The sequence below is a fragment of the Struthio camelus genome, chromosome 13 (assembly GCF_040807025.1).
Source record: "Struthio camelus isolate bStrCam1 chromosome 13, bStrCam1.hap1, whole genome shotgun sequence".
Lineage (NCBI taxonomy): Eukaryota > Metazoa > Chordata > Aves > Struthioniformes > Struthionidae > Struthio > Struthio camelus.
In genome coordinates this window covers 2,966,407-2,993,547 of record NC_090954.1, presented here as the reverse complement: position 1 = coordinate 2,993,547, position 27,141 = coordinate 2,966,407, and the positions used below count along the sequence as shown (strand labels likewise).

General features: G+C 38.6%; 1 protein-coding gene across 14 annotated transcripts in view; it reads right to left on the bottom strand.

Moving 5' to 3' along the window:
- RAPGEF6 (Rap guanine nucleotide exchange factor 6) overlaps positions 1–27,141 on the bottom strand; it is a 143,075-nt gene that overhangs the window by 89,027 nt on the left and 26,907 nt on the right. For 13 of the 14 annotated variants that reach the window (XM_068960001.1, XM_068960000.1, XM_068959995.1 and 10 more), the window contains exons 3-6: positions 23,805–23,875; positions 23,234–23,290; positions 21,850–21,933; positions 8,569–8,638 (exon numbers count right to left, since the gene is read on the bottom strand). In XM_068960001.1, coding sequence (XP_068816102.1) covers positions 8,569–8,638; positions 21,850–21,933; positions 23,234–23,290; positions 23,805–23,875 — 282 coding nt within the window. Of the gene's footprint in view, positions 1–8,568; positions 8,639–21,849; positions 21,934–23,233; positions 23,291–23,804; positions 23,876–24,113; positions 24,405–27,141 lie in introns of those variants that run through there. The other variant, XM_068959998.1, reaches the window with a different exon arrangement.

The window sequence follows — 27,141 nt, the reverse complement described above, 5'->3', positions numbered from 1 at the left end:
ACAAATAGGCTGCAGCCAGGCAAGAAGCGTCTCTGCAGTGTATTTACTGTACAGGAGTTTATTCTATCTTGTACTATCTTTTGGCTTTTTTTTTTTTTCCTCCTCTTCCAATTTCAGTTGAAAGTCATAAACATAAGAGATTTGTACCGAAACAGGAAAAGAACCTCTGTTCTGTATTGTCTTATGCAGCTCTCACCTAAGATATTTGGTAAGTCTGCTCAAAACTCAAATTCAAAAATACAAAAGCACAAAACCCAAAGAATTAACAGATAGCAACAAGCATAATGGCAAACATCTCAACCATCCACAAAAGCAACAATCACACTATTTTCTGTATTGCCTTTTCCAAACATATTGGTCTATCTGAGGTCAGAGGAAGATGCTGAGCCTTGTTAGTTATTTTTAATACCATGAAGAACATATACTGACAACACTGCTTAAAAATACAGTAGTTAAAGAAGAGCTAACCTCACCTCACAGCTTCATCAAAAGGAAAGCAGCAAAGCCGAGTTCCACTAGCACGTGGCCACCACCCTTCACTAGAACGTTACTATATGTTTGCAAAGGCCTCGGACAGCGAGCAGTAAAAACTATCTAGCAGCAGTGTGGCAGTGAGCATGACAGTATAAAGAGGTAGAAAATTCAAGGCATCTAGGTGGGCAACATAACTTTAAAATAGACGATTTAGTATCATCATAAAAGGTAATCAGACTCTGGGCACAGAAGTCCTTCTTCACCCAGTATAAAATATGGATTAGCTGGTAATAACGTTGCTATTGAATTTTATAGAAAGCTTCTCCTTTCAAGCAATTAAGTTTGGTTTCCTAGCTACTCAAATAAAAGAAATATTGTAGCACACACATACAGAAAATTAAAAATGAAATCAACACTAAGGAGAAGCGTTTAAAAAAAAAAATGCCTTACTTCCTTTTTTCTTGGGGTCCAATCTTACAGGATCACAGAAACTAAAACAAGCACTGAGCTCCTCCAACAGAACCAGCTAACCGGGAACCCTAAGGCTCTCTGAAACAGCAAGACGTTTACTATTTCAGTACTGAAGACCCTTGTATTTTTAAGACTACAGTAAAACAAACACTTACTATAAGATGAAGCTATTTTTCTTCCACAATTCTAACTGAAAACTAAGAAGTGAACATAAATACATTATTTGTTAGCACAGAGGCAAAACAACCAACTGCTAGTGGAAACTACGAAACTGAGACCACCTGCTTCCTTCAGTTAATACCACTACTGTATAACTGACAAAGACACCAAAAAAAGAAAAAAGCGCAACACACACTGAAAAGACAGACCTTTATACCACATAATTTAAAATGTAGTGTTAAAACCTATATAAGCGGCATTATTTCTAACTGAATCAACTCCAACTCAGCAAAGCTGCAGAGGTCTCGAAATCTGTATTTGTCACATGTTATACGGGGCTTTCATTTGTAGGTTGCTAACAAGTTTTTTGTAAAATGTTTAATCAGCATTTTGAGTCCAGCTGACCATTCGACCATTTACATTCATGACTTACAAAAAACACAGGCGGCATACTAACAGCACAGGTAGTGACAGCCACAGTTTAGGGCTCTGTGGCATTGCTCGTTACTCAGAAGCGTTTTCAGTGGGTTAAAACCAACAGACAGATAGTGCTACCGCTCTCCACAAAGGTGTCAGCTCCGGCTGAATTTACTCCTGAATTTCTCAAAAATAGTTCTGCTTTTCCAGAGATTAAAGATCAGAAAAACACGAGTGCCTCTGCGCTGCGGAGCACGTTCTTCATACTTCACGGGAGAAGTGGCCCTGGGTGTCAGGAGCATGCCTGTGCCACTCACCCGAAAATCTACTCGGATGCTGTCACGTTACGAGCTTCTGCAGCACATCAGCTCGTACACCCTCACCAGAGACTGCTGACTATTCACGGGCTCACTTTCTTGACAATTCTGCTGGTAGAGATCACATTCCACCTCCTCAACGCCCTGGGCAGGACAAACACTGCCACAAAGACACTAAGCATCTCCGTGGATGCTGCGAGCAGTGGCCCCAGGCTTTGGGGCAAGGGGAAGGCTCTTCTAGGGCCCTAGGCATAGGGAGCATCAGGCTGGAGAGCAAAAAACAGGCTGCCAGATGGGACAGAAGAGGTAGGTGGAAGAGAGCATGGGCAGATGGAAAAAGGAGAAGAAAAATAAAAGGAAGAAAAAAGGAAGAAAAAAAAGCAAGAGTATAAGAAAAAGGGGAGGAGCATGGTAGGTAGACAACAGATATAGGCAAGTACCGAGATAACGCGCACAAGAACGGACAAGGGAGGTAAAGAGAGAACAAGTAGGCCTGGCAGAACGGGTGAGCAGAAGAAACAGAGGAAGAGAGAAGTAGAAGAAAACCAAGGAGGCCCCAAGCTTTTACTGAAAGAAAGGGAGGGGGGGGAAAAACACACACACATCCACACACATGTTGAACTTTTGTAATTAAAGATTCTATCCTATTCATTATGCTCAGAGGGGTCAACACCAAGTAAGATAACTTGAACTCTAGAAATTACATTTCATTCAAATATTAGAAATGCAATAGTCTACATATGATCTACAACTCATCTCTGCAATATTCTTAATATTTGGGGGTTTTATTAGATAAAGTTTTAAAGCTGCAGGTCAGTAACTGCTGAAAAATTAGAGACCAGAGAACATCTGCTATTTTCAAAACAAAAGAAATAAAATATTTTGACCTCCAAAGTCTGTTCTACGGATGAATTGCTACCACAAGATTAGAGCATGGATACTACAGACTAAAAACAACGCTTGTGAGTAGCAATAGAGATCCATCACATAGAAAGACTAAATTTAGTATCCGGTAAAGCAAAAACATAATTTGGCTTTTCATACATAGGCAACATTTGAAAAGGCAGGGAAAGCAACAATACGCCGTATTTCTTACTCAGTAACATGGAATGCCACCTTCACCATGAGATAGCGATCATAAACATATGCAAAAATGAGTAAGAGTAGATCACAAGCATATATCAAAATAGCAGATGTAACAGACAGCAAACTTAAAACAATGCTGGAAGGCCTCACTTTTAAACTGGCATGCTTTGCTTTGTGCATCCTGTTCTGGCAGGGATGCTAAAACGCAGGCGCGACAGCAAGGAACTGTGCTGACTTCCTAGGTCATTCTCAGTAGGACACACCTTTGTTCCTGTCCTGGCGAAATGCAGCCCCAATAGACTTCTCAGTATTTCAGTAGGTAACAAAAAGCCTGGAGTAACATATTAACTGGCTAGTTTCTTATCAAAGGTGTTTTATTAACCCTGATACTGGTACTGCAGAATCCTTCTGTGCAAACAGCTGCAGCCACAACGCATGCTGCCATGTAAAGAATGAGGAGGATCATATGGTTCTCCTCAATTTCACTCTATGCTCAGTGCTAGCAATGAAAATATTTTTATCTCCAAATATCATGCTGCTCTTCTGAAATCTTCTGCTTGAATCTACCAAAGAAAATAAAAGCACCAAGGAAAAACAGAAGAGAGACTTCAATACATTGAAATATGCTGCAATTTTGGGCCATATACTTAAATGACAAATAGGCCTATTAATTCAATATATTGTTCAGCCTCCAAAACATGAGCTACAACGCCTGTTCACATACTATCCGTTATCCTCATTAGCGTAAGCTGACCACATTTTATGGCTTTCAAAATGGGTCAGCTCCCAGGGGATTCCCATTATGAGACTGATTTACATTCTAAAAGCAAAGAGAAAGGGGAGGGGAAAAAAACATACAGGCACACACATATTCATATATCAGCAGTGAAATCAGTGAACTATCGTGCGCTTTAACTTTAAAGTAGCTAATTCTTTTGCTTGAAGACAAATATTCATCATGCATTATACCTCAATCAGTATGTTGCAAATGAAAAAGCTTATCTCCTAGGGGGAAAAAAATAGAGAAATTAAAGAAATTAAGAAAAATTAATAAGAATTAATCAGAGAAATGAAACTCATACAGTTTGTGTCAAAGCAAATCATTAGCAATATGCATGCCACGAGACTAATGCCCTTTTCTCTCCCCATTTGAAACCCTACAAAGAAAAATGACAGTAATTAGGTGCTTTAGCCACATCTACCTGTGAATTATGTATTAAAAATAATGAAGAAACAACTCTCCAACTTGTAGTTTTGACTTTCCTAGAGAAAAATACACTAAAGATCCAGAAAAGAACTGAAAATATTTTCAAGCGTCTCTGTACTCCTAGTGGAATTTAATTACAGAAAATTCAGGAAAGATGCTTGAAACATAGAAAGCAGTACGTCACGTTGCGTATTTGTCTCCAGCAACAACTACTCCGTTTAAGAGTGTTTCATTCAAATGCCACACAAGCTGATGGAATGATGATTTTTTTTTTTTTTTTTTTTTTTAAGTCTCATTGTTCGAGGCTTAACTCATGACTTCTGAAATCTCAACATTGACAACATCGGCTTCTTCTTCTTCTGACTTGATTCATTCCTCTCTGAAAAACCTCAATGTTTCAGCTATTCAAGTTACACACTTACACACGCCCACCTCTAGGATCTTCATAAAATATTTTGGTAAGGTCACAGCACACTCTACAGAGAAGCTACTCTTATGTGTATCTTTATGCAATTTTTTTTTTTTTTTAAAACAATAACAGTAATAAGGCCTAACAAGAATTTTGGTTATTTCCTAAGAATGTTACATTATTGCACACATTTTGCCCATGTTCACTTCATGTAAACTTTCAAAACAACCTGTAGCTAGTGAGCCATCAGCTAGCACTGTGAGGACACTCGCATACTTTCCATGTGCACTTGAGACTGTTCCCGCTTCGAACAACAATAGCATCACAGGTCTACTACATTTTTGTAGCAAACATACCAGGTCCATTAATGATTATAGTACCAGTTGTATAAATAAAAAATTGTATAGCTCGTTCGTAAATGAAATTATTCTATAGCTGTTACTTGTTTAGAAACAATAGGCCACATTTTCTCTTCATTTACTCCAACTTTAAAGGATTACAAACAAAGATACAACAGCTATACGTGATCAGGTAAATTAACGTTTGTCATTACGTGATACGTGGTCCCAGGAGCATCGGAAGCGCAAGGCCCAGCTTGCCTTCGGCAGCGGACGTTCACATACTCAGCGCACCAAGTCCTAGGTAGCAGCAGTTATCGGGCAAAAACGTGAGGCAGCAGTAACAACTAGGAGTGCCTGGGGCATTCACGCAACACAGCTGCACGTATCGCTGTCAGAGCAGTCCTGGGGCATCCCTCAAGGCACAGCTATCTCCCCCAAAATTCTCATTTTTGAGAAGAAACTGGATAATTAGGAAAATACAAGCAAACTATTTCGCTTCAGAAGACTGGGATGGGCTTCTTGCACCACTACTTGTGCCCTGCCAGGTTCTTTTCTTGTCATCCCTACTAACGTAAACCAAGTAGCAGGCAACTAAGTGAGCTGCTATCCTGTAAGTCACTCATGTATCTAAAGACCTTTTTGTCTATTTTTGGTTGCAGCACTTAATACTGACAAAAGTAAAAAGGTAACTTGATCTAGAAACTGGTACTGGATGCTGCCTGAAAATATAATTCAGCCTCACGACTGAAATCACTGCCATGGTCCAAATTAAATCTCATTTTTTTCTTTCTAGAAAATCTGTCTTTTCACAATTGCACCCATTTCATGACACAATACCTGAATCGGACAGTGAGCGCTCTGCAGAGTTTACTTCCACTAGCACTACGCAACAGCTAGCAGACATTTGATGGCTGTAAACTGAACAGCCACCCATTCAAAGTTCTGACAGAAATGTGATACTTCCATGGTTTTTAAACCGAGAAAAAGGGAAATATTCATAAAGTAATCCCATAAAAACTAATTATTCAAATTTAACAATCACCCCAACAGATGGGACAGTATTCTTGTAATCGAGCGCTCGCAGGAGCGCGAGCGTAGCGACCTGCACAAGCGAGCGGGGCCCCTCAGCAGGTTCCTTCCTCTGGGTACGTTCGGTTCAACGCCGGCAGGAGACTTTGGCGCACGTGACCCTGAAGGTTCTTGCCCAAAAGGCTAGCTGTCTCTGGACAGAGGCTGTCACTAGGTTCTTAGGCCTTTAAAGCCTGCTTCTCTATTCAACTAGCTTCATGCCAGCCACTTCAGAATATTAGTTTCCTCCATGTCACTACAAATAACTGAGAATCAGGAGAGATCCTCACATTTGAAGTGAAATATAATGGAAAGAACTAGAAAACTACCTCAGCTTTGAGGAAAGAAGATTATATCTGAAATATCCAGACTAATGCAGAACAAGGAAAAGAAAATATCAAATCAAGTGAAACATGATTGTGAGGCTGGTTATCGTTTCTCTGTCTATAATCCTGGCTTTCTAGACAAAGCCTTTCCAAGAAAGCTGCTAGATGGTCACCATCCTTATTGTCAGGCTTGATGAAAATTACAGCTCCAATCAAATCACTCTTGACCCCGTTACTGTATTACAAAATGCTTGAATAAAAGTTGCACACGCCAAGATTGACAGCCAAAAAGCTGCTTACCATAGCTAGGCAGGAAGCCCAAGGAAAGCTTCATGCCCCGAAAGAAAAAAGGTGGGCAGGAAAAACAGAAGTGTTCCAGGAACCTGCAAACAGGAAAGACTCCAAGCACTCTGCAAAGGCTTAAAAACAAGTCTATGGCACTGAAATCAATAGCTGCACCATCCTCAGTGAAACTAAAGCGTTTCAAAATACAGTGAACTGTTTGAAAAGAAATCCTAGGTAACTGTCCTGAACATTTCAGCCGTTTATTAATCTGTTCATCACCTCTGACTGCATCTATATTAGCAGTTTAGTTTGGAGGGTGCATTTGAAGCAAATCTCTTGATTTTCTCAACTTACAATGCTATGATTCACGCTGCAAAGCGGTCTCTGAGAGCACAAACTGGATTCCCCTTTGGATAAAACTAAGCTGGAAGATTCACTTCGGAAGCACACTTACCACACTCCCAGTCATTTATAGGCATTCAATTCACAGGGCTAGATTAGACTAGTCTGAAGTAGAATACCCTGAAACAACAGGGGCATGGACACTGGATCCTCAGTATCAACAGCTTCACTCTATAAATCTGCTCCTATTATGCAGGACTACTTGCTAAAGGCCATGTCTGCATTAGCAGAGAGCACTCAAGTCCCATAGCTGTCTACCTCACAGGAGCTAGCATCGCCAACTACAATATAGTCTCAAAGCTCTCAAGTGGGTGCCACAGAAGGCAGCAGACAAATTTATTTCTACTTAAATACCTAACCGTCAAAAATCAGCTCGCAGGTTAGAGTGACAATCAAGTAAATGATCTCTCATGGTATGATGGACCAGGGCAGCATGCTGTAATAGCTATTTTCTACACCTAGTTTAAAATGGGGTGAATAGTTGCGGTAAACTAGCACAATACTACATGCTGGGATATGCTTAAGGTGCATCTTTGATTGTATGGTATTAGCTTCACAACATGGCAGACTGCAGCTTAAAACTATCTGTTGCAAAGAATACCACTGATGCTATCAAAGCCAATGAGCAGAATGAGACTGACACGGCACAGAAAGAAAGGCACACAGGACTGCAAATGTACTGAATCCAGGACATCTGTGATGTCCGCTGCTGTTAGTGTACTGCGAGAACTGAATTAATTTCTAACAGAAGCAGAATATTCACATACTCAATGAGTAAGAGACACCATCAAATACTAGTTTTAATGATACCATATCTAGATATAAGGCAGCTAAATCAATAGCAGTGTGGAGATCTAAGCCTGCTTAACAGACAGCTTCTCAGTACAATGAACATTTTTGTTCCAGCTCTGTCCGCGGCAACATAGAAGGTCTAAGTTGATAGGGACCTTCCCGAGTCTCAGGTATGACCAGTTGCACTGTGCTATTAGGAAAGCACTATGGAAAAAGCAATACTAACATTCCAGCTGCTGATAGCACACGCACATCAGTCTGGGAAGAAATGAATTATAATCTGTAAACACATATGAACTTGGCAGTGTCAATAAGTATGCTAAAGAATCTTCCATAGTTCCTTTAAAGTAGAAGGAAATTTCTCTCACCTAAAAACCTTCACACTAGGTAGAACTGCAAAAGCTAAGAGTGCTTCTCCTACCAGACCCAGCACTGCTGGCATGTCTACAAAAAAACAATGAAATGGGGTTTGCGTGCATGTGCGTGTGTATAAATATTCAAGATAGCACACTAGTGTTGCCTGACTCCAGAATACTTAAGTCAGCCGTAGCTGGTAGGCCTCTGAAACACAAGTAGTAAACATAATTTTAGAAAGAATGACACAATCATCCTTATCATCATTACCCATCTAGATTAAATTTACATAAAACTATTGCTGCTACAAAAGTAGTCCTAAGTATAATTGAAATCAAGGCAATTTTGCTGTAGTTTTAAGAAATATTTTGCAATAAGCTCTCTGCTACATGACGCATAAAGAATCTGCTGAAACTTGCAATAGACTTAAAAACACTTGGAAAAAAAAAATCTGTCTTACCACAATCATTTCTGAAGGCTCCAGTATGATACATTCGCATCCCCTTTTTCCTCCAGACTGCTTGCCAAAACTAGAGTGGGATAGAAGAAAAAAATAAAAAGAATGAAACAGTCTATTTTACCTTTTCAGTAATAAAAATCATTGACAATGGTGCATATTACAATATCCAGCCCCTAAAAAAGAGGGCAACTGATGAAAGCTATTGTGATAAAAATTCTAACAATATAGTTCCATTATTATGATTTTTAATTTACTCCGCACCTCTTACCGCGGCCTATGATATAAAGCCTAAATGACCTTACAAAAGTATGTTCTTTATATTATTACCTGCAGATATTTAGAAACATTCACAATGGATTTCACTGCTGACAAGAAATCATTAGTAAATGTTGATTAGGCATTATGCAGGCTTTGTAGAAACAAACTTCTTTGTACATAGCATTTTCTTTTCCAGAGCTCCCTCAACTCCACATCCACCCTCCATTCTCCCAGCAAACTCTTCTCTAATATTTAGCCTTAAACTTGTGACCTCTGTCTATACGCTGGTTCTTGCACTGTCACTATGAGCATACCATCACGACGGGTTCTGTTTAAAAATATGAAACCAGAAAAAAAAGCTTCCTCTAAAGAGCACGTTACAAAGAGCAACACAATGAATGGGACAGTATAACACAGCAATTTAGGGGAGAGGCTAAAGTCCATCAGATGTGCTTCATCTGATTCACTTCAAAAAGTTACTACCTTCAGGATACCTAAAGGCACCTACATTAAGCAACTCATTACTAAAACTTTCAGGCCTTCTTTCACACTTTTTCCAAACAGCATGTGATCCAGGCAGTCTTCAATGTTTATGACAGATTTAAAAAATAAACAAACAAAAAAAACCACACACAGCCAAACCACTCAGACCGCTACAATGAAGTTATTTCAGAAAACACAGGCACTGAACAAGCTATTGCATATTTTTCTCTGGTATACAAACACGTAGCTTCTCTAGCAGGCAGGAGGCCTGCTGCCTTCAACGTATTTCATGAGTTTCCTGCAAGTTTTCAGCAAGGCTTAAGAATGATGTTCATTCCTACTTATTTTGTAGGATTACATAATAAAATGGTTAGAATACACAGAAACCAAGCCCTGCAACTATGCACCAGGAAAGACTGCTTTCCTTCAGTAGTAACATCCACTAGCACTGATAAAAGGTAACAGGAAAATCTCATTAGCAAAGATATATGTTCATCTGTCATGCGCTACATCTTTTGTCAGTTAGGCATTTGTCACAGAACTTGTACTAAAAGCCATTAATCAATATTAAAGTTCAAACATCTCCTTTAGTGGTTTATTGCCACCAAGTTTGGGCCTTAACTAGTTCAGGGGCATACATCAGCAAAAGAGCCAGAGCAGACCCGCGCGCGCGAGAAAGGGAGGAGGTGCGGCAAGGGAGGTGAGGAGGAAGCAGCAGCCGAGCAGCCCACCAGAGTCACCCAGATCTGCTTTGGAGCGAGACCTAAGCCCTTTGGGGGGGGGTTCCGGCCAATCAGCAGTCACTCTCCTGTTTTTTATAAAAATGATTTCTGGCATTCAGTTAATGAGTAATGAGCATTGTAAGGAAGACAGTGAGAGAACTGAATGATTAGGTCTTAGAGTCACCTAGTCAGTCTAGCATTAAACCCGGCCTCTTCTAATTAATGAAGAATTAACAGTATAGTTAACTATGAAAATATGAGAATAATTTCAATATCAAACAAGTGAAGAGGTTTGGAAATGGAAAAGGTCATGCTGAACAAAAGCTAAGAAACAGTCTTTCCAAATAGGATTCTGTCTCCTCTATCACACAAAATGTTCTTCTAATTTCTTTGACAAAAACAATTTGAAGCCTTTAAATGCCCATCACAATCCAAATGATGCTCCATCTCACAAGCTCAAAGAAAAAAAAAAACTTAGAAAAACTAAGGTTGGAAATATGTTCTACACATCATTCTGGAAGAGCCAGTACTGGCTCTTCTCTCAGGAAGACTCGTTCTCCTCTCGTGGGAGCCAAGACCCCTTGGAGTTCCTGCAGCAGCTGTCATTCATTATTCTTTTAGCGCTGGTTATCAAAGTCAGCGCTTCAGCAGCTCACTGCGTCCACGCGAGACCCCGAGCGCGCAAGTTCCTCGAGGCAGCGAGCTTCGCTCCCGGGGGGCTCCGAACTGCCCAGCCTGTTTCAGCTGATCGTTAGCACTGCTGTTTACCAGTCACTGCAACAGCATCTAAAACAGTAAACAGGTCCCTAAAACCTAAATCTTCTTGGTGCCACACGTAGCGAGATATGGAAGAGGAGCAGGAAAGCCTTATTAAGTGTTACATGCAGAGAGCACGGAAAAGTAATCCAGTTCTTTACTAATACAAATGCTGAATATAAATGCAAGAAAACATGAAACTAATGTAAATTACACTATTTTACAATACAGTAGAAACTATGTTAAAGGATACAACATTGAATGTATAAACATTGAAGTTTTAAATGATTCAACTACTCATACTTTGCCCGCTCCAGATATTTAATCAAACTTATTTTTGCAAGGTCTTAAATCTGACAGTTATTCTACAGTTTCTCACCATCTGAAGCCCAGAAAAGCCAGTACTGTAAATCTGACTGCATTTTTAATTTTATAAAATTTTGTGTGCGCCTGTCACTTAATATCCATCTATTACATCTGCATCATTAATTTGCAGACACTCAGTCACTGGCTTTCAACACTGTTACAGGGAAAGGGCCTTCCATATATCAAAGCCGCCTTCATTTTTGTTTGATTTATGTATGCCTCGTTTGTAAGAAGCCTTGTTTTCCTCCAGATTCACTGCTATTTGTAATTAAGAATGCTTAAGCAAACACATCATATGGGAAAGGAATGCAAGTTAAACCAGCATTATATCATACGCCAACCACTAATGGGCGTTCAGGCCATGGAATCAGACCAGAGCTACTGAAAAGTAAAATCCCAGGACTACAGATAATGTGGTTATTAGTGTCAACTGCTTCGCTTTGGACATATGCTCCTTTTCCACTGCGTGATAACCATTTAGGACTGGAACCAGAACGCAAAAATCTTAAACCTGCAAGCATTTACATATATGCTCGACTTAACCGAGACAACTTCGTTGACCAAAATTACTCGCTGGATAGAGCCTTTGATATTTGAGCATAGCGCAGTTTTCAAACTCATGTCCACTCCCAAAAGCACTGGCATTCTAACACAACCAAACAATTTACAAGAAAAGGCTTTACAACTTTTACACTGTCACTGTCATTTTTGTAAAAGCAAGGTTTGCAGTGAACTGCCTTAAAAATCCTCCAAAATAACATACTTTGAACATCATAATTTATTTCTTTAAAACACAGTGTACACAAACATCTACAGTTTTCTATACACAAATGCTCAAAAACATTTAATATTTAGCTGTTAAATTACTTAGGTATATGGTCCTGAGACACATCTGCAATTTCAAGAATTATGCGTTTAAGGAATGGGGACCATATTAAGTACTGGAATTTGTTAATATCAGTGCCCTGAAGTTTTTTCACTACTGACCGTTTTCCATATACAATTCTCAAAACATAGCAGATACTTTAAAGATTAAAACAAAATAGAAAAGAACAAAGACACACGCAGCTTGTCCCAAGGAGCTCTGAGCCTATAAACACAGAGATTAAGACTGAATACCACGTTACTCGCTTGAACGCTATTTAGCTTGCAAAATTCACAATATTCCGTTGCAGCCTGAAATAATATTTTCAGATATTTGCTGCATCAAATCCTTCAATGAAGGGACGTTAGGCACTCTAAAATTTCTTCTCTATTGTCCAGGAACTAGAAAATCATAACATTATACTGGCTGTGTAAGTTGGCATCAATATTGCCAATAGCTTATCAATCACCACCAATTACTCTCTGCAGTGATACCCTGCACTATGTTAGATGCAGGACTGGGGAAGGACATGGATGCATCAGTACATCAGCGTAACAAACAACGCGCCTGTAATTTTCTGCGGCTATTTTGTGTATATGAATACACTTTTCTCTCTCAAATTGCCCGTTTGCCTGTCAAACGGCTTTCAGAAAAACAAATCACGGAGATGAGGACGAACTGTACTTTTTGCCATCGCAAAGAGAACCCAGTGACCCCATACATTCAATCATCTCAGCCAGTAACCTGGATGGATTTCTCAAATGCAAAAGCATTTCTCACACAAGCATGCACTTTGCCCTGGAAGATACAAGTTGCATATGAAATGCAAATGTTCTCTGTTGTTAGGTTCTTAAACAAAAGTGTTTTTTCTTTTCCACAAGTCAAAGCTCATCCCTCATTTGAAAAGCATTTCATTTTTATTCTCCTCAAAGAGCACCTCTTACGCAAACAGCCGTTCCCATCCACCTCCAGGACATCTGCTGCCATGTGGCCGTTCTCAGATCCAAGATAACTGCCCCTCCATCACCTTTTGAGCTAGCACTGAAGATCCCATACAAGTATATTACGAATGGCTTGGAACAGCCACTTGTATTATTAAACACCCAACTTAAATAGTCTAAAACAAAGTAATTTTAAGCTTAATTTTCTTGCTATTGGCCAGAGAATAACAAAGTGGGGCAGAGGGACCCTGTTTCTGGGCATCTGCATGGAGGTCTTAATTTTTTCAGATTTTTCTACGTTCTACAGTCACCTGAGGAACTGGGTTGCTGTGAAATCTCTAACCCGACTTTGAGAGCACCCTGTGCTCTACTCTGTCAGAAGTTCTTGCAGATACACGAAGCAATGAAAGATGAGCATTTCCCACTGCACGCCCAACTTCTGCAGAGCCCTAAGCGCACTGTTTGCAAAACAGCATAACTACACGGGGCAAAGTTGCATGACTCTAGACCTAAAGTTTCAAAGAATCAAACTTATTCCCTTGTATCCCTTCCAAAGGAAAAAAAAGGAATGACAAATAAGGATCTAAATATTTCACTTTTAAAGAATAATTCAACAGATGAGCCAGGGTTAATAAAGGGTCAAAGCGGTTTTTCTTCATTTGTGTTATTTCTGAAAGTCAGCAAATGCAGGTGGCAGGCTTTTCGAGATACTACATGTCACGTAAGTCTTGAGCATTTCAAAGTAATTTAATTATAAAATATTAGAATGCTTAATTCCGTCAAAAAATTGTTAAGGGAATCCTGAAACTGCAAGATATAAGGCTGAATGTAAAATACTGATTTCAATTAATGCTGAGTCATCCAAACAATTTTTGCATTATCTTTCAAAAACAGTAAAATTCAGCAAGCTTCTTTCTTAAGCTTGCTGAAAGTTTTAATTGCAGCTGAATTTGGAGGCTGCATACATGCTACATTATTTGCGGGCTGAAGGCTCAAGATATCTACAGTAATTATTTTCCTCTGAAAAAGATGCTACTTTCAAGTATTCTGCATCTTACCTTCCATTTTCTGCAAAACTGCGTAACTTCAATTTTATTAAGGCTAAGTCACATGGCTTCGTATACACTTTACAGGCAGACAAACTGCACATTACCCTTGGCTTCCAATTTCACAACTGTCATGCTTTTTTTTTTTGTTTAGTTAATAAAAAACTACTTCTGTGGCCCAAACAGTATCCCCTGCACTCTATGAAAGCCCCAAAGGACAGCTGTTATGAGAAACCAAGAACAGAACAGAAGGAAATCGCTAACGGACGGACTGTGGACAGGACTACTTCATCATTTAGTTCTGTCTAAATCTAGTTTTCTTTCCTCACTACGTACTCTTTTGGCTTTCTTTGAACATTATTCCACGTCCAAAGGGATGCACCGTGTGCTGCTCTTAGTTCATAACACCTTCCTTGTTTTTAGATCAGCAGTAGTACTTCTTACTAGCAGTCCTGCACTCCAGGACACCAGGCCATATGCTCTGTCACTGCTGCGTTGCCCTTTCTCACCCACATTCCTCCCTGCATGTTTCCCTTACAGTACTAGCACTACCTGAAGAATTTCAGTATAAGCAACCACATATATGAATTAATTAATTTTACAAGATACACTCATTAGTAGCATTATCAACTTGTATTATAGTTTTAATTTACTCATTGGATATCAGGCAACACTAGAAGTTTCAGCAACCGCTTATTGAAGTTTTCGGAGGAACAGCAGCTCGTCTAGAGCTGCAGATGCATTGAATTATCATCTCTTCTTATCTGACAGTGAGTACAAAACCTATCTACTCTTGATAAGCCCAGGGACATAAGCCTTAAGCTGTCTTTTTGAAAGGAGAAAAATAATTCTAGGATAGTTAGTTGCAAAGAGCTTTCAAGTGTGAAGTGAACACCTATTGATGTAGTTTCTTTCCCAAAACCTCTGCAACAGTCACAAAAACTTCAGAGATTTAAATAACAACTGTTTCAATGAGCATCACAACTCTGAACCTTAGGGGCTACTGCAGATCTGTCAAGAATTAAGTTCGGTGTGTGCCAGCAGTGGATAAAGCATGCATATTTATCTAAACCTTGGAGCCCGAAGGAGAAAAAGAATATATTCCACACTACAGCTATCAGGGGACTCTCACACAGCAGAGGCTGATCAGGATGGGAAAGAAAGAGTGCAAACTAGGCAACTCCAGGATAGCGCTTGGATACAGCGGGTACAATTTAAGCAGAAAGCAGTATTTAAGAAAGTTAAATTGGAAGAGAAGATCAGTGGCAGGCAATGTCAGTTTAGCTTTCATTCTCAGAGGCTGGCAGTGGAATAGCTCTGAGCTTCTGACTTACATTTTCACTGCACTGCACAAATCCAGGAGAGTTTTCAGAAAAAAGTAATACAGAAGTAGAACTGAATACATCATCTAAAACCGGATCAAGGCATAAACACATTTGAAAATAAAATTAAATATGTGAAAATTGTAAGATTTCTAAAAATATAGAAAATTTAAATTGTGCAAGTTGCAAGTCTTTAATCCTATATTCTTATTTACCAACACAGAGTGCTGTGAATGTACAGGATTTTCTGAACTTTCCTTATTGTCACAGAGACTAGACTGAAACACTATCAACAGCCACAGTGAATCACACAATATATTAAAAGATTGTTATCCACAAATATTAATACAAAACAAATCAAAATAATTTCAACTCAAGCCACTGTTTAAAATGCAAAAATGGAGTTCCTCTTATTATGACAGTTTTCTTGAACCAAGAATTTGAGTCTTCTAATTTTACCCAAGAAAAGAGAAAGGCATGGCTGATCAAGCCACCAACATTTCTTTAACTTGTGCAAAGAGATACCGCAACACAGATAAGACCCCTAGTCCAGGCACTCCTATCATTCGACTCTGCAGCAATGCCAAGCGCTTCACAAGGCAGTCCAGAGTTTCTCCAGTGCCATCAGTGCCACCACTCCTCGTTTCAGGAGTTCAGGGCACAGAAAGTCAGACATCTCCAGAGCTACCTACTCACTGCTTGTGGCCCAATTAACTGCCAATCCTACCCATTTCTCCATGTTGTTAAAAAAAAAAAAGTCTGCTTTATCTTCCTTTTTTTTTTTCCCCCCTGCCAGACATCCTTGAACAATCATATTTCAAAAACAATCCTTTTTTAGTTAACAGGTTTCTGGTTTAAAAAAAAGCAGCCAAGGAATGCACTACCTGAACAGGAGAGTAATTCCAGTTTTCTCCACTTACGAGATTTTTGGAAGGGCTGCTCATGAATTTCTTGGAGGGGATAGGAAGTGTTTGTTTTCAGTAAAACGACATCTTGAATGTTTCAAGACTTTGTATTTTTCCCTTCAAGGTTCAATTCTCACATCTGTAGGAGGCTGTCATCCACATAATTGGCTTCAAAAGTTTCTCCAGACCCTTGACATATTTCCTAAGGCTAATCTTGCTGTGAGTAATCTTCAAATATCCTGTTCACATGAATTATCTTGATTAACAAGCAAGGTTAACACAAAAAAACCTCTAACTTCCTGAAATGGTTTTCCTTCCACAAAACCTTCCATTCCTGTTCTTTTCTTATATCCATCACTGACATGTTAGAAGTATATTCTTCTCCTACTATACCAAATCTATCGATAAATCCAGACAATAGAGTAATCAATGTTGTATCATCTTTGTACCAGATATCACCGTCTGATCTGCTGCTTACCTTAACAAAATCTTCAGGGCTTTCCTCACCAGTGTCAAAACATTGACTAGATAAGACTCAGTATTATCCTACCTGAATTCAAGTCTTGCTCCTTCAAATTTAAAGTCAATTTCTGAATTACAGCTCACTTATTACCTCATCTAATTTCAACAGAAAACTCTTCTCAAGCATAGGCAGCCATAACTTATGCCCCAACTCATTCAAATACCTGTAAGAAAGTCAATAAAGCAATGACCACCCACATTCTTACGCTTCAGTGGGGCTGCACCTCTGTCAGGTTGGAATCTATAGAACGCTTTAGTTAAGCTACACTGCAAAAGGAAAGTTTTCCTGAGCTCTGATTCTGAAACTACTGTATGTTGGGTAATAGATGAAACAAGGCATGCAAGAGAAGGAGAGCTTAAGCAACATCTTAACAAGGTTAAGTTTACAGTGGTCTACTAAAGGGTCTCGTATCTGCCAAGGTACCTGCTAAGGCAGAAAAGAAAAGGACAGGTATGGTGAGAAGGTACCATCACCTTTTAGTCTTACTTAGAGACTGAAAGCGTCTCACTAATAACTAGCTGTAACAGCAGTTTTGCATATAATTATTTAACAATAGTTGCTAGGCAGTTAGTTGACAATACAATCCTGAACTCTGAAAGAATTTTTAGAATGAATGCCAAATAAAACGGATAAAAACAACAACTTCACAAGAAAAGGAGACTTAAATTCTCTATTGTCCAGGAAAACAGCTTCCACGTTAACTGAAAAATACTAATACCTTTTTTTTTTTTTTTTTAAAAACAGGATACACACACACATATATAAGTGGTTTAAACAAAGTATGCACAAGGACTGAGTTTCAAACTAGCATCCGCTTGCTATCTATTATCTGCCTTAGAAAGTGTCTCCATTTACCCAGTTCTTCCAGAATGAGTTACTTCAAATTTGGCTCTTGACCATTTCAAAGCACTAGGCTATCTCCAGGTTAAAGTCTGAATTCTCATCCTTGGTACTTACAAAATCCCTCACATTAAGAATACTAGTTTGGTTCTCATCCACTTTCTTCCTGGGATGTCTCAAAGCTCTCAGGCTCCTATATCGCTTTTGTGCAGACTACCCCTATCTCCAACCTCGCTCACCTTTGCTCATGCACTTATACCACATATTCAACAAATCAAATAACCAAACTCTGAGGCCAGTGTCTGAACAGAAAGTAAACTAGAAAGCCTACCACAAAAGCAGCTGGCTGAAAGAACGTCCCCATTCCCTTCAGCATCTCGAACTGTTTTCAAGTATGACTTTAATTCCCTAATTCTACCCATCGCTTTCCTCTATGGAAATAAAAAAAAAAAAAGCACAGATAAATCAGTATTCTGAACATAGTAGTCTTTCATAAAGTTTATTGCACTAATAATGAACAAGTATAATATCACATGTTCATTAGGCATACAGACCACGGTATTAAATGCTTTATCCCTCAAAGATGAATTTTTGAATGGACAAGGGACCTTCATATCCTCTTTTGAATTCATACAATTTTTTTTCCCATTACAGTAACTAATATTGCTTAAAGTGATCAAATGTTATTTCCTAAATCATGAAAGCACAGAAGAATAAAAAATGCAATAGAAGTTCTGTAATAAATAAATAATGATAACTTTTAAAGCCATCATTTCAGGCAAATACCTTTATTTTGTTATCAACTTTGAATTGAAACTTTTCAAGAAAGGATATAAAAAGCTGTATTTCAAAGTTTATTTACACCTACTGTTATACTGTAGGTCGTTTCCACTGTTACTGCTTAAACAAAAGAAAAAACAAAGTCATGTTTTTGTGTAAAATTCTGTCAAAAAGAATAGCTCTGTAATATCTGAGGCAACACAAATGAAGGCAATGTTATGTTTTCCTACAGATGCCGATTTAAACCTCCGTTGCAAATGGCTCATACAATCAGAACCTTTGTCAGGGACCAGGAATAATGGCTAATATTAAGTGCTACTTTAAATGTAATTAAAATGCTGCTAATTACAATTATGAAAGAACACTACTACATTATCCAAGGCACTGTTTCATATAAAAATAGCTGGTTAAAGGACTGGTGACTGTACCTTGCCCTCAACTAAAAAAGCGTTACATGAAGTATTCAGACCAGGAAAAGCAACCTAAGCGTATCACATGACTACAGGATACTAAAAAATCACAAATACCATTTTATTTTCAATTATGAATTGAGGTTCAACCATACAACTATATAATTAGAACAAAGTGGAAAGCTGGCTGTGTTCTTCTGTCCCCTTTCCCCTTGTCCCGGCAGCACCTCTCCCTCTCCATACGCAGGTACGATCCGAGAGTCCCAGGGGGAAGTGAGCGCGAGGCGGAGTAGTACAGGCAGACCAAGTCAGAAGCATGGCGAAAAACAGAAAGGTTCAGAGAATTTCAGCATCTTTTTGCGCACCTTAAACTAAATTCATTGTTAATTAGTAAACAGTTATCTAATTCTACGTGTGTGCATTTCTCCTCCAGATATTTAGTATATCAGAACTTCCCACATTTGAGTTTTGCCTCCCCCTTCCCCTCCCCACTGTAATAAAAAATTTATTATAGTCAGGGAACAATTTGGTTATCCAGAAGAGAAGTGGATTTATTTCCTTTTCACATGATCTCATTACATAAGTGCACAATAAACCCCAGGAACCACACTAGTTTCCATTTAGCAGAACTCTGTGATCTTTATTATGATCTAGCAGCTATTTTGCTCATTGTTCACTACAAAGCCTGGTGTAACCTTGTAAACTAGCAACAACAGATCTGTTTTGCCCCCCTTGCCTTTTTTTTTTTTTTTAATTAAAGCTCAATGATGCACTTAAATCCTATGTTTCTGAGTAAATGACAATCTTAACTAGGCTTTATGCAAAAATCAACTTGCCATGTCCTCAGTTCTGGCACTGTTCAACTTCAGTCACTCTAGGAGGGTTAAGAGTGTAATATCTGGCCTAGAGCTAATCAAGAATTGAGCTGAAAATTTCAGTCCTATGTTTTCTTATTGGTACTTAACACGAAATGCAAGTATACGGATATATATCTGAACCACAGTAACTTTTTTTAAAGCCTACCAAATCATGGTCAATTCATGCTGAGTACAGTGCTGCTGACTACTTAATCTGAGTTTCATAAGTAGCTGGGTATACTTCCATTCACGAAGAAAGGAAAGACATAAACAGTGGATACCAATCCCATGTACGTTCATTTCATTGTACTGTTTTCCAGTTACAAGTGAAGCACTCTTATTCCAGACGAAGCACCGACATATCACAGCAGGAAGCAAGAAATGAGACAACACAGGAGAGCATGAAGCAGCAATCACTACAAATTAGGTTAGTCAACACCCAACTGACCACAGGAGATGAGTCATCCATCATGGAACAACTACACCATAAGGAAAGTCTTTCCTCCAGTTGCTCTCCTTATGAGAGGCAGCAGCACTTCTCTTACTAACCTTATCAAAAACTATCCAAATTGGGTAGCCAGACAACTCTACATCTATCAGGGTCTGACATTGCTAGCATTTCTCTCATGGAAAAAAGTAGAGAAAAATCAACTAAATCACAAGTTCAAACAGGAATGGTTATAGATTAGTAAATTTTTTTCCACCAAAAGAAATATTGGCATCATTATTACAGGTTTTAGTAAACTTTTATGGTAGTTAAGTGAAATATGTAATTCTGAGATAACCATTACTATTTTTAATAAACACGTTCTATTTTGACCAGCTCAGCAGCTCAAAGTTGACAAACCAAATATAACACTCGAAACTTTTTTTTTTTTTTTTAAAAAGAATTGCATATTTGTACTTCTTACAGTCTCAAAAGGTCAGTGGGACGATACCTGCCTTTAACCCATTTTTCCTTCAAGTGAACCACCACAAACAGAGCTTGTCCAAAATCAGAAATTCTTTATACTGAAGCTTGTGTTTATTGGTTTGCTAGAGCAGGTATCTTTACTGATGGATAGCAGAAGTCACAAAATAGATCATGCCAACACTGAACAACTTCTACATGAGTAAAACCTTGGGATATTTCCCATTTGTTTCAAAAAAACATGCTTTCTTTAAATAAATAAGCAAGCAATAAAAATAATAAATAAAAAAGGTCTAAGACACCTTGCACCGATATAATTTTTATCCTTTACCAGTATGGCCTTCCTGGACTTATTCTGACATTTTGCCACAGCAACAATAATATCTGTAGACTTACACTACCATTGTCCCATTTCATGCTGGCATTGGGTCGTTTCTGAATGAACTCTAAGATCTTTGATCTACAAAAGCATCTTATTAGTAGAACAAATATTTACTCTTTCCAAAACCTAGATTCCAAATATACTCTGTATGCAGTCATTTATTTCTGTGCATCTCACACAGTTAAACCACTGTCTATTACAGAAGTCCTCCTCCAAATAGGACTTTTTTAAAACTATAAAGCCTAGAAGTGCAACTTGAATACAAATATACTACACGTAGCTTCAAAATACAGTGAAGTAAAAATTCCGAATGACATACAAGGTCAAGCAGAGTATTACAGTGCAGCAAGGTCCAACTCAAGTTAAATATTATGCTTCAATTAAAGCATGTCACATAACGTTCACATTGTTCCTCAACTATAAAATGCAAACTCCTGTCATATTCTCTCTGTAACTGATACCACTGGCATCTATCCTCCTGCTTTGTATAAAAATCACATATACCATTAAATATAGACTCAAACCAAATGCTATAAAGCTATATGAAACACAGTCAGTTGTTGAGACAAGAAATTCTGTACAACTGTTTAACAAGAATTACTCAAAAGGTCCCCAAATTAACAAACCAAACATATTCTCTCCAACTTAATCTATGCTTTTTTTTTTTTTTTTTTTTAAAAATCAAAATGCATCTAGTGCAGTACTTCATACAGAAATTCCAACACAGGGAATATGAAAAGGAATTTAAATGGAGTTAACATAACATTATTTCTTCCCACTATCCAACCTCAGAAAAATAAAATAATGAAAAGTGATCTTAAAATTGTGAAAAAGGTACAGTAATATCAATACATAAGAAACTATTTTAAATATGATCATGATGTACCAAAAACAAAACAAAAAACCTTTGCATACCTGCAAGGTGGTAAAAACATGGAATCCTTCATCAGCACAGATCCTGAAAGCAGTATATACCAGCATCTTGCAATAGTTTCTGAGCTGTAAGAAAGGGTGCCAAAAGTCTTAGAAATAGACTCTTTATATTATCCAAATATTAGCGTAGTTAAACAACAATCTACCAGGCTACCAATTCATCATGTGGACTGTAAACCTAAGAACGTTAATGGATCACTACCAAAAATTAACATTTTTGAACATCTATATCCAGAATGTTTCTTATACCTCACAATGACATTTAAATAAAATTGAAGACGTTTCACAAAATAAAACTATTAATTTTCCATGAAAAGACTTCATTCCAATAAAAACATATAACACTAAAATATAGGAATGCTTTTATCAAATGCTCAAGTTGATTATCATTTCAACACACACAATAATATTACACAGACCTATCAAGTCTTATAGATAAAATATAAGACCCATATGTTTGACTGCTGCACTGCATTCCTCCACTGCAGCACTTTTATCTCATGCAGTTGCAGTACTGTCTCCCACGTGACAAATGGTCCCAGGTGGCCAGGGAGGTGACCTGACAACCATTTCAATCTACAGATCAGGACGAAGCTACCATGTTTTACTGCAGTAGATTGTCTGTATCTTCATAGAGCGCTGTATTCGCGCTTCCCAGCTACAGCCCAACATCACTTGCTTCTCCAGTAGGCAACCCCACACACAGACATCAAACTCTTACTGGAACAGGTTCATGTCAGACCCGCCTGTCACAGGAACTAACACATGGCATCTCGTTAATTTAAACATAAGTGTATTGCAAGACATGCCTAATACAGAAGGCTTGTATTTTTGCTCTCAGCAAATCCTCTATAAGCAATGCTAAAACATGAGGGAAAAGGTGTATTTGTCACCCACTAGGAACCTAAAAAAAAAACCCTCAACACTAAAATACGAGTTCTGGCCATTTGAGATAAATTTGGGCTCCATCCCTCTTCCAATGAGGAATACTCCTACAAAGTAATTTGAATCCCTGCCAATACAGTGAGTAGCAGCTCCAGGGGAAGAGTGCCACCTACTGAGTCATCAGTACTATTTCCATAAGCATCTTGGGCATTTTACAAGGTGTCACTAGATGTTTATCTTCCACGTGCACAGGCACACCTACCTTGTCAGTGGGAACCGTGGTGTTAATTCTGTAGCCACCTCTGAAACCTCAACACCATGTTACCGTTACAACCACCACGCGTCAAAGCTTTTAACCAGGCTGGCCAACTTTAAGTGTTCTAAAGTCTTATATGTACAATTACTGAAAGACTAAAAGATACATTACTAGCATGCAAAACAGTGTTTTTGCTTACACTTCTAATAAGTTACATGTACTTACCAAAAGAGAACTTGATTGCCCTTGTACCTTTCATAGCGGGCACTTGATGACATTATTCTGAGGGATGAGAAGTTTAATTTCAATTTGAATCCCCAAAGATCACAAGCCATTAAACATCACATTTCAGCAGAATCACTTTAAGACTTTTAACTCAAAAAATAGTTGAATTTGAGGTCTTAACAAAGGACATCGTAATAATTTGAATTTTATGATTACGGTGTTCTTCATTATCCAGCTAGATAATATACAGTATGTTCTCCAAATGTTTAAGTCACTCCTACACATTGGAATTACCCATAGCAACAGAACTGAAGGAACTAAAATACTTCCAACGTTCTTTTTGTGCTTTCCTGGTCTTCCATTTTATGTATTCTGAGATCATCTGAATGTCTTAATTGAAAGACATTTCCATTTGCAGTGCTACTGCACTAACTTGGCTCAGCAAGTGGACTTGGTTAACATTTTGCCACCTCAAAGCTTGGGCCATGAAAAGCTCTGCTCATCCTCACAAGAATACGTTCACACATACCAGCTGTACCATGCAATACTGACTTGCTTCATCCTACTTTACCTTAGTTGATGTTCCCTGAAATGTGAGAGTATATCCAGTCCATGAAGGAAAGCATAGATAGTATTTAAGTCCTAAAAAATAAGAGAAAAAAGGGGAGGGAGACAACATGAGAAACTTCATTCATAGCATCTAATCACTTTGCAGTACTTTCAAATTCTCCATTACAATTCTACAGACTTGTAAGACGTAACTCTAGACAAATTATGAATTAGTAACTAGGTCAGGACAGATACAGACTTGAAGAATCCCGTCCGCACTTAACTTGCTGAAGTGGTAACAGTGAATTCCAGCTGATGCATAAGGACTTACCTGGACAAAATTTTGAAGTAGATTGTTATTAAAAGTATCTTTGAAGAGATTATTTACATGGACAGACAGCAGCAAGTGTCAGGTGAAGTATACCAGATAAGACGGTTCCATTTATCCAACATCAAGAATTGCTGAAACCTTGTAATACCTCTTCAAAGAGGAAGAGAGCAAACTGATTTGCAAAATCCCCTAATAATAGCAGGGAACCTATGAGAAAGCCTAAGCCACACCGTCTAACCAGTATATACAACGCAGAGGACTACAGTCTGTTTTCACGGTGCTATGCGTGGAGAGAAAAAGCTACTTCACATCTATTCGAGAGCCAGCTGGCAGCCCTGCAGCAAGCTCTGCTCCGTACTGCTTCCTCTCCGCCTCAGCGCGGCCCTTGGCTGGGGAGGAGCACTGCAAGTTACCGAAACAGTCTTCAGCCAAGGCAAAAACAAGGCACTTTTAGATTCTTCTCCCACCTCCTGCTACTAAGGCTCAGTATCACACCAGCCCCATCCCTTAGCAACCACTGAAGCAAACAGCCTTCTCCCAGACTGAGTTTGGGCCAAATACAGTTCAAAATAAAACACTCACTTTTAAATTCAATTTTCGTAAATCACTACTTTGTCAGCATTCCTCACTGAGGGCTCTCATAACCTTAGTTGAAAAAAAACACACACACACACACCCCACAACAACTATGTCTGAAGTAGTGCTGTTTTTTTTTTTTTAAAGCAACAATATTAAAACATGCAGATTGTTTCACTTTAAAGGTTGGACGTTATACAGAAACGGTAATTAGGAGATACAGCTGTTTAAACCTCTCTCTACACAGAATCCTCTTTAGTCACAAGGAGATCTGTGTCGATAGGGGAGACCACATGCTAAGAAAAGAGCTCACTAGAGCTATTCATCATTTCAGTTACCACCCTGAACAGGTGGGCTGTTAGCATTAAATACATGCACAACAATATCATTACATATCACATAGTCTCTCCAGCTTGGCACTGGAAAATATGCTCTGGACTTTCCAGTACTGCATTCACACAATATTTACAAAAGAGAAAGCAATATGAACACTAGCTTCAGAATTTACAATAGAAGAGTTGTTTGGCTTAACAGTCAGTGTTAAGAAATATAATGAATATAGACTGTTATACCAAATGAAAGGTCATACATAATTGCAGGGCATGTAAACCAATACAACTCAGATTTTGTTTAAACGTCATTACCATAACCCACAGAAATTAAACAAAAGGTCTGACAGCTTAACACTTACATACTTCGAGATAAAACATCCATTTCACACAGTCCAATCTTATTTTAATCCTCCAGCTGCGAATTACTTGATTTTCTTACTATAATGCTCAAGAATCCTAGTTATGAATCAGAAACCAAACACAACACCAACTTGTGGTGATCAAACATGAACAACAAAGCCTGCAAGGGACAGGACCTGGCAGCCACAGGGTCATTCAAGGCTTTTTTTTTATTTTAATTTTTTTTTTTTTTTTAAAAAAAGAAGCCAGGGATCTCCAGAGAGGTTATTCAGGTCTCCCACGTTCTGAGCAGGAAACGGTCTAGGCTTAACCACCATAAAACGCCAGGCACAGGAATGAACTGGGGGCTGGGAAGGAGGGGTAGAAATGTTAATTCCCATACCTCTTCGGGGTTTCATCAACCGGCACTGGCATACGTGTTAAGCAATTGTGATGAATGTATGCGTTTCCTAGAAGCACACCCATTCACAAAGACTAGTCAAGTAGTTTCAACATTTCTTAAAACAAAACAATGGTAAGTGGCAACAATACCAATCTGCTGCTCTATAGTATCTCAGTAGCTAAAGATTTTACGCAACTGGAAAACCTGTCTTCAGTTCTTTCTCCATCATCTGAAGATCTGCATCTCACAGGCCAGAAGAGTGCTCAGACAAGAGGACTAAAGGAAAGATGAGGTGTGGATGCTCCCAACTTTTGTTGAAGCTGGGCTACTAGGCAACCAGGATGGTATCAGTATTGGGTGTTACAATTAAATAAGTAAAGCTAAATTTGTCACTCTTCATTACTCGTGTCTATACACAGTTTCCCAAATTTGTTTTTTTCTAAATTTTGTTGACACTAAGATATAACAGTAGACGTCTTTAAAATATTTTTTTTGCTAACAGTCTTATTGGCATGAGTTACAGAAAATTTTAACCCTACTAAAAGCCTATACTTACAACAAAGTTTAAGTGATACATACGAGAAATTACCATGTCCTTTCTTGAGTGCCCTCTGGAACACTACAGAGCTACAGCCTCTCAGCAGCATAATTCAGCGTACTCTTTCCAAGGCATAAAGAGTATCTGAGCTTGGTAGGATATTTGTCCTCACTGCCCCTTCCTTCCTCCTGCTACATTCATTCATCGCTTCCCTCCATCTCACATGCTGAAAGCCTGGGCTGGTTCCTTCACTCCACTTTCATCCAATCTACTTCAGCCCCCAACCAAATACACACTGCCACTGCTCAGACTCAGCCATGAGTATGGGAACAAACCATGGAGTATCAAAACAAAACTACTGTACCTCTGCGAAAACCAGCCTACCTCGCTAATTTAGGAGCTTGGTAAATAAACAGTTGGCAAATTAATGAGAAACAATTGCTTAGAAGGACTGAGGCCTGGAAAACATCCCTTACCTCAGATGCATCCCAGTTCAAGGTTAAGATTTCAGATGTATTCTGCAGCCATGCAGCTCAGCAAACAGCTGTGCCAGAGCCCAGCACAGAAAAAGAAAGCAACACTTCCGATTCTCTCAGTATCATTACCATAGAAGGAATCTAAATTAAAGTGGCCAGAATTACTACTTAAAGTAAGAAACATATTGTTGAAGTGTCATTTAGTTTTGTAGTAAACAAGCTATACAGACAAGCTACTCATAAGTTTCTATAAGTTAATTTTTAAATCGGTATATCACACTCTCCCTTAAAACTAACTTATTTAAAAGAATCGCCTCTCCTAATTATATGTAACAGGCAATTTTGTGGGACGCCACAGGGCCCA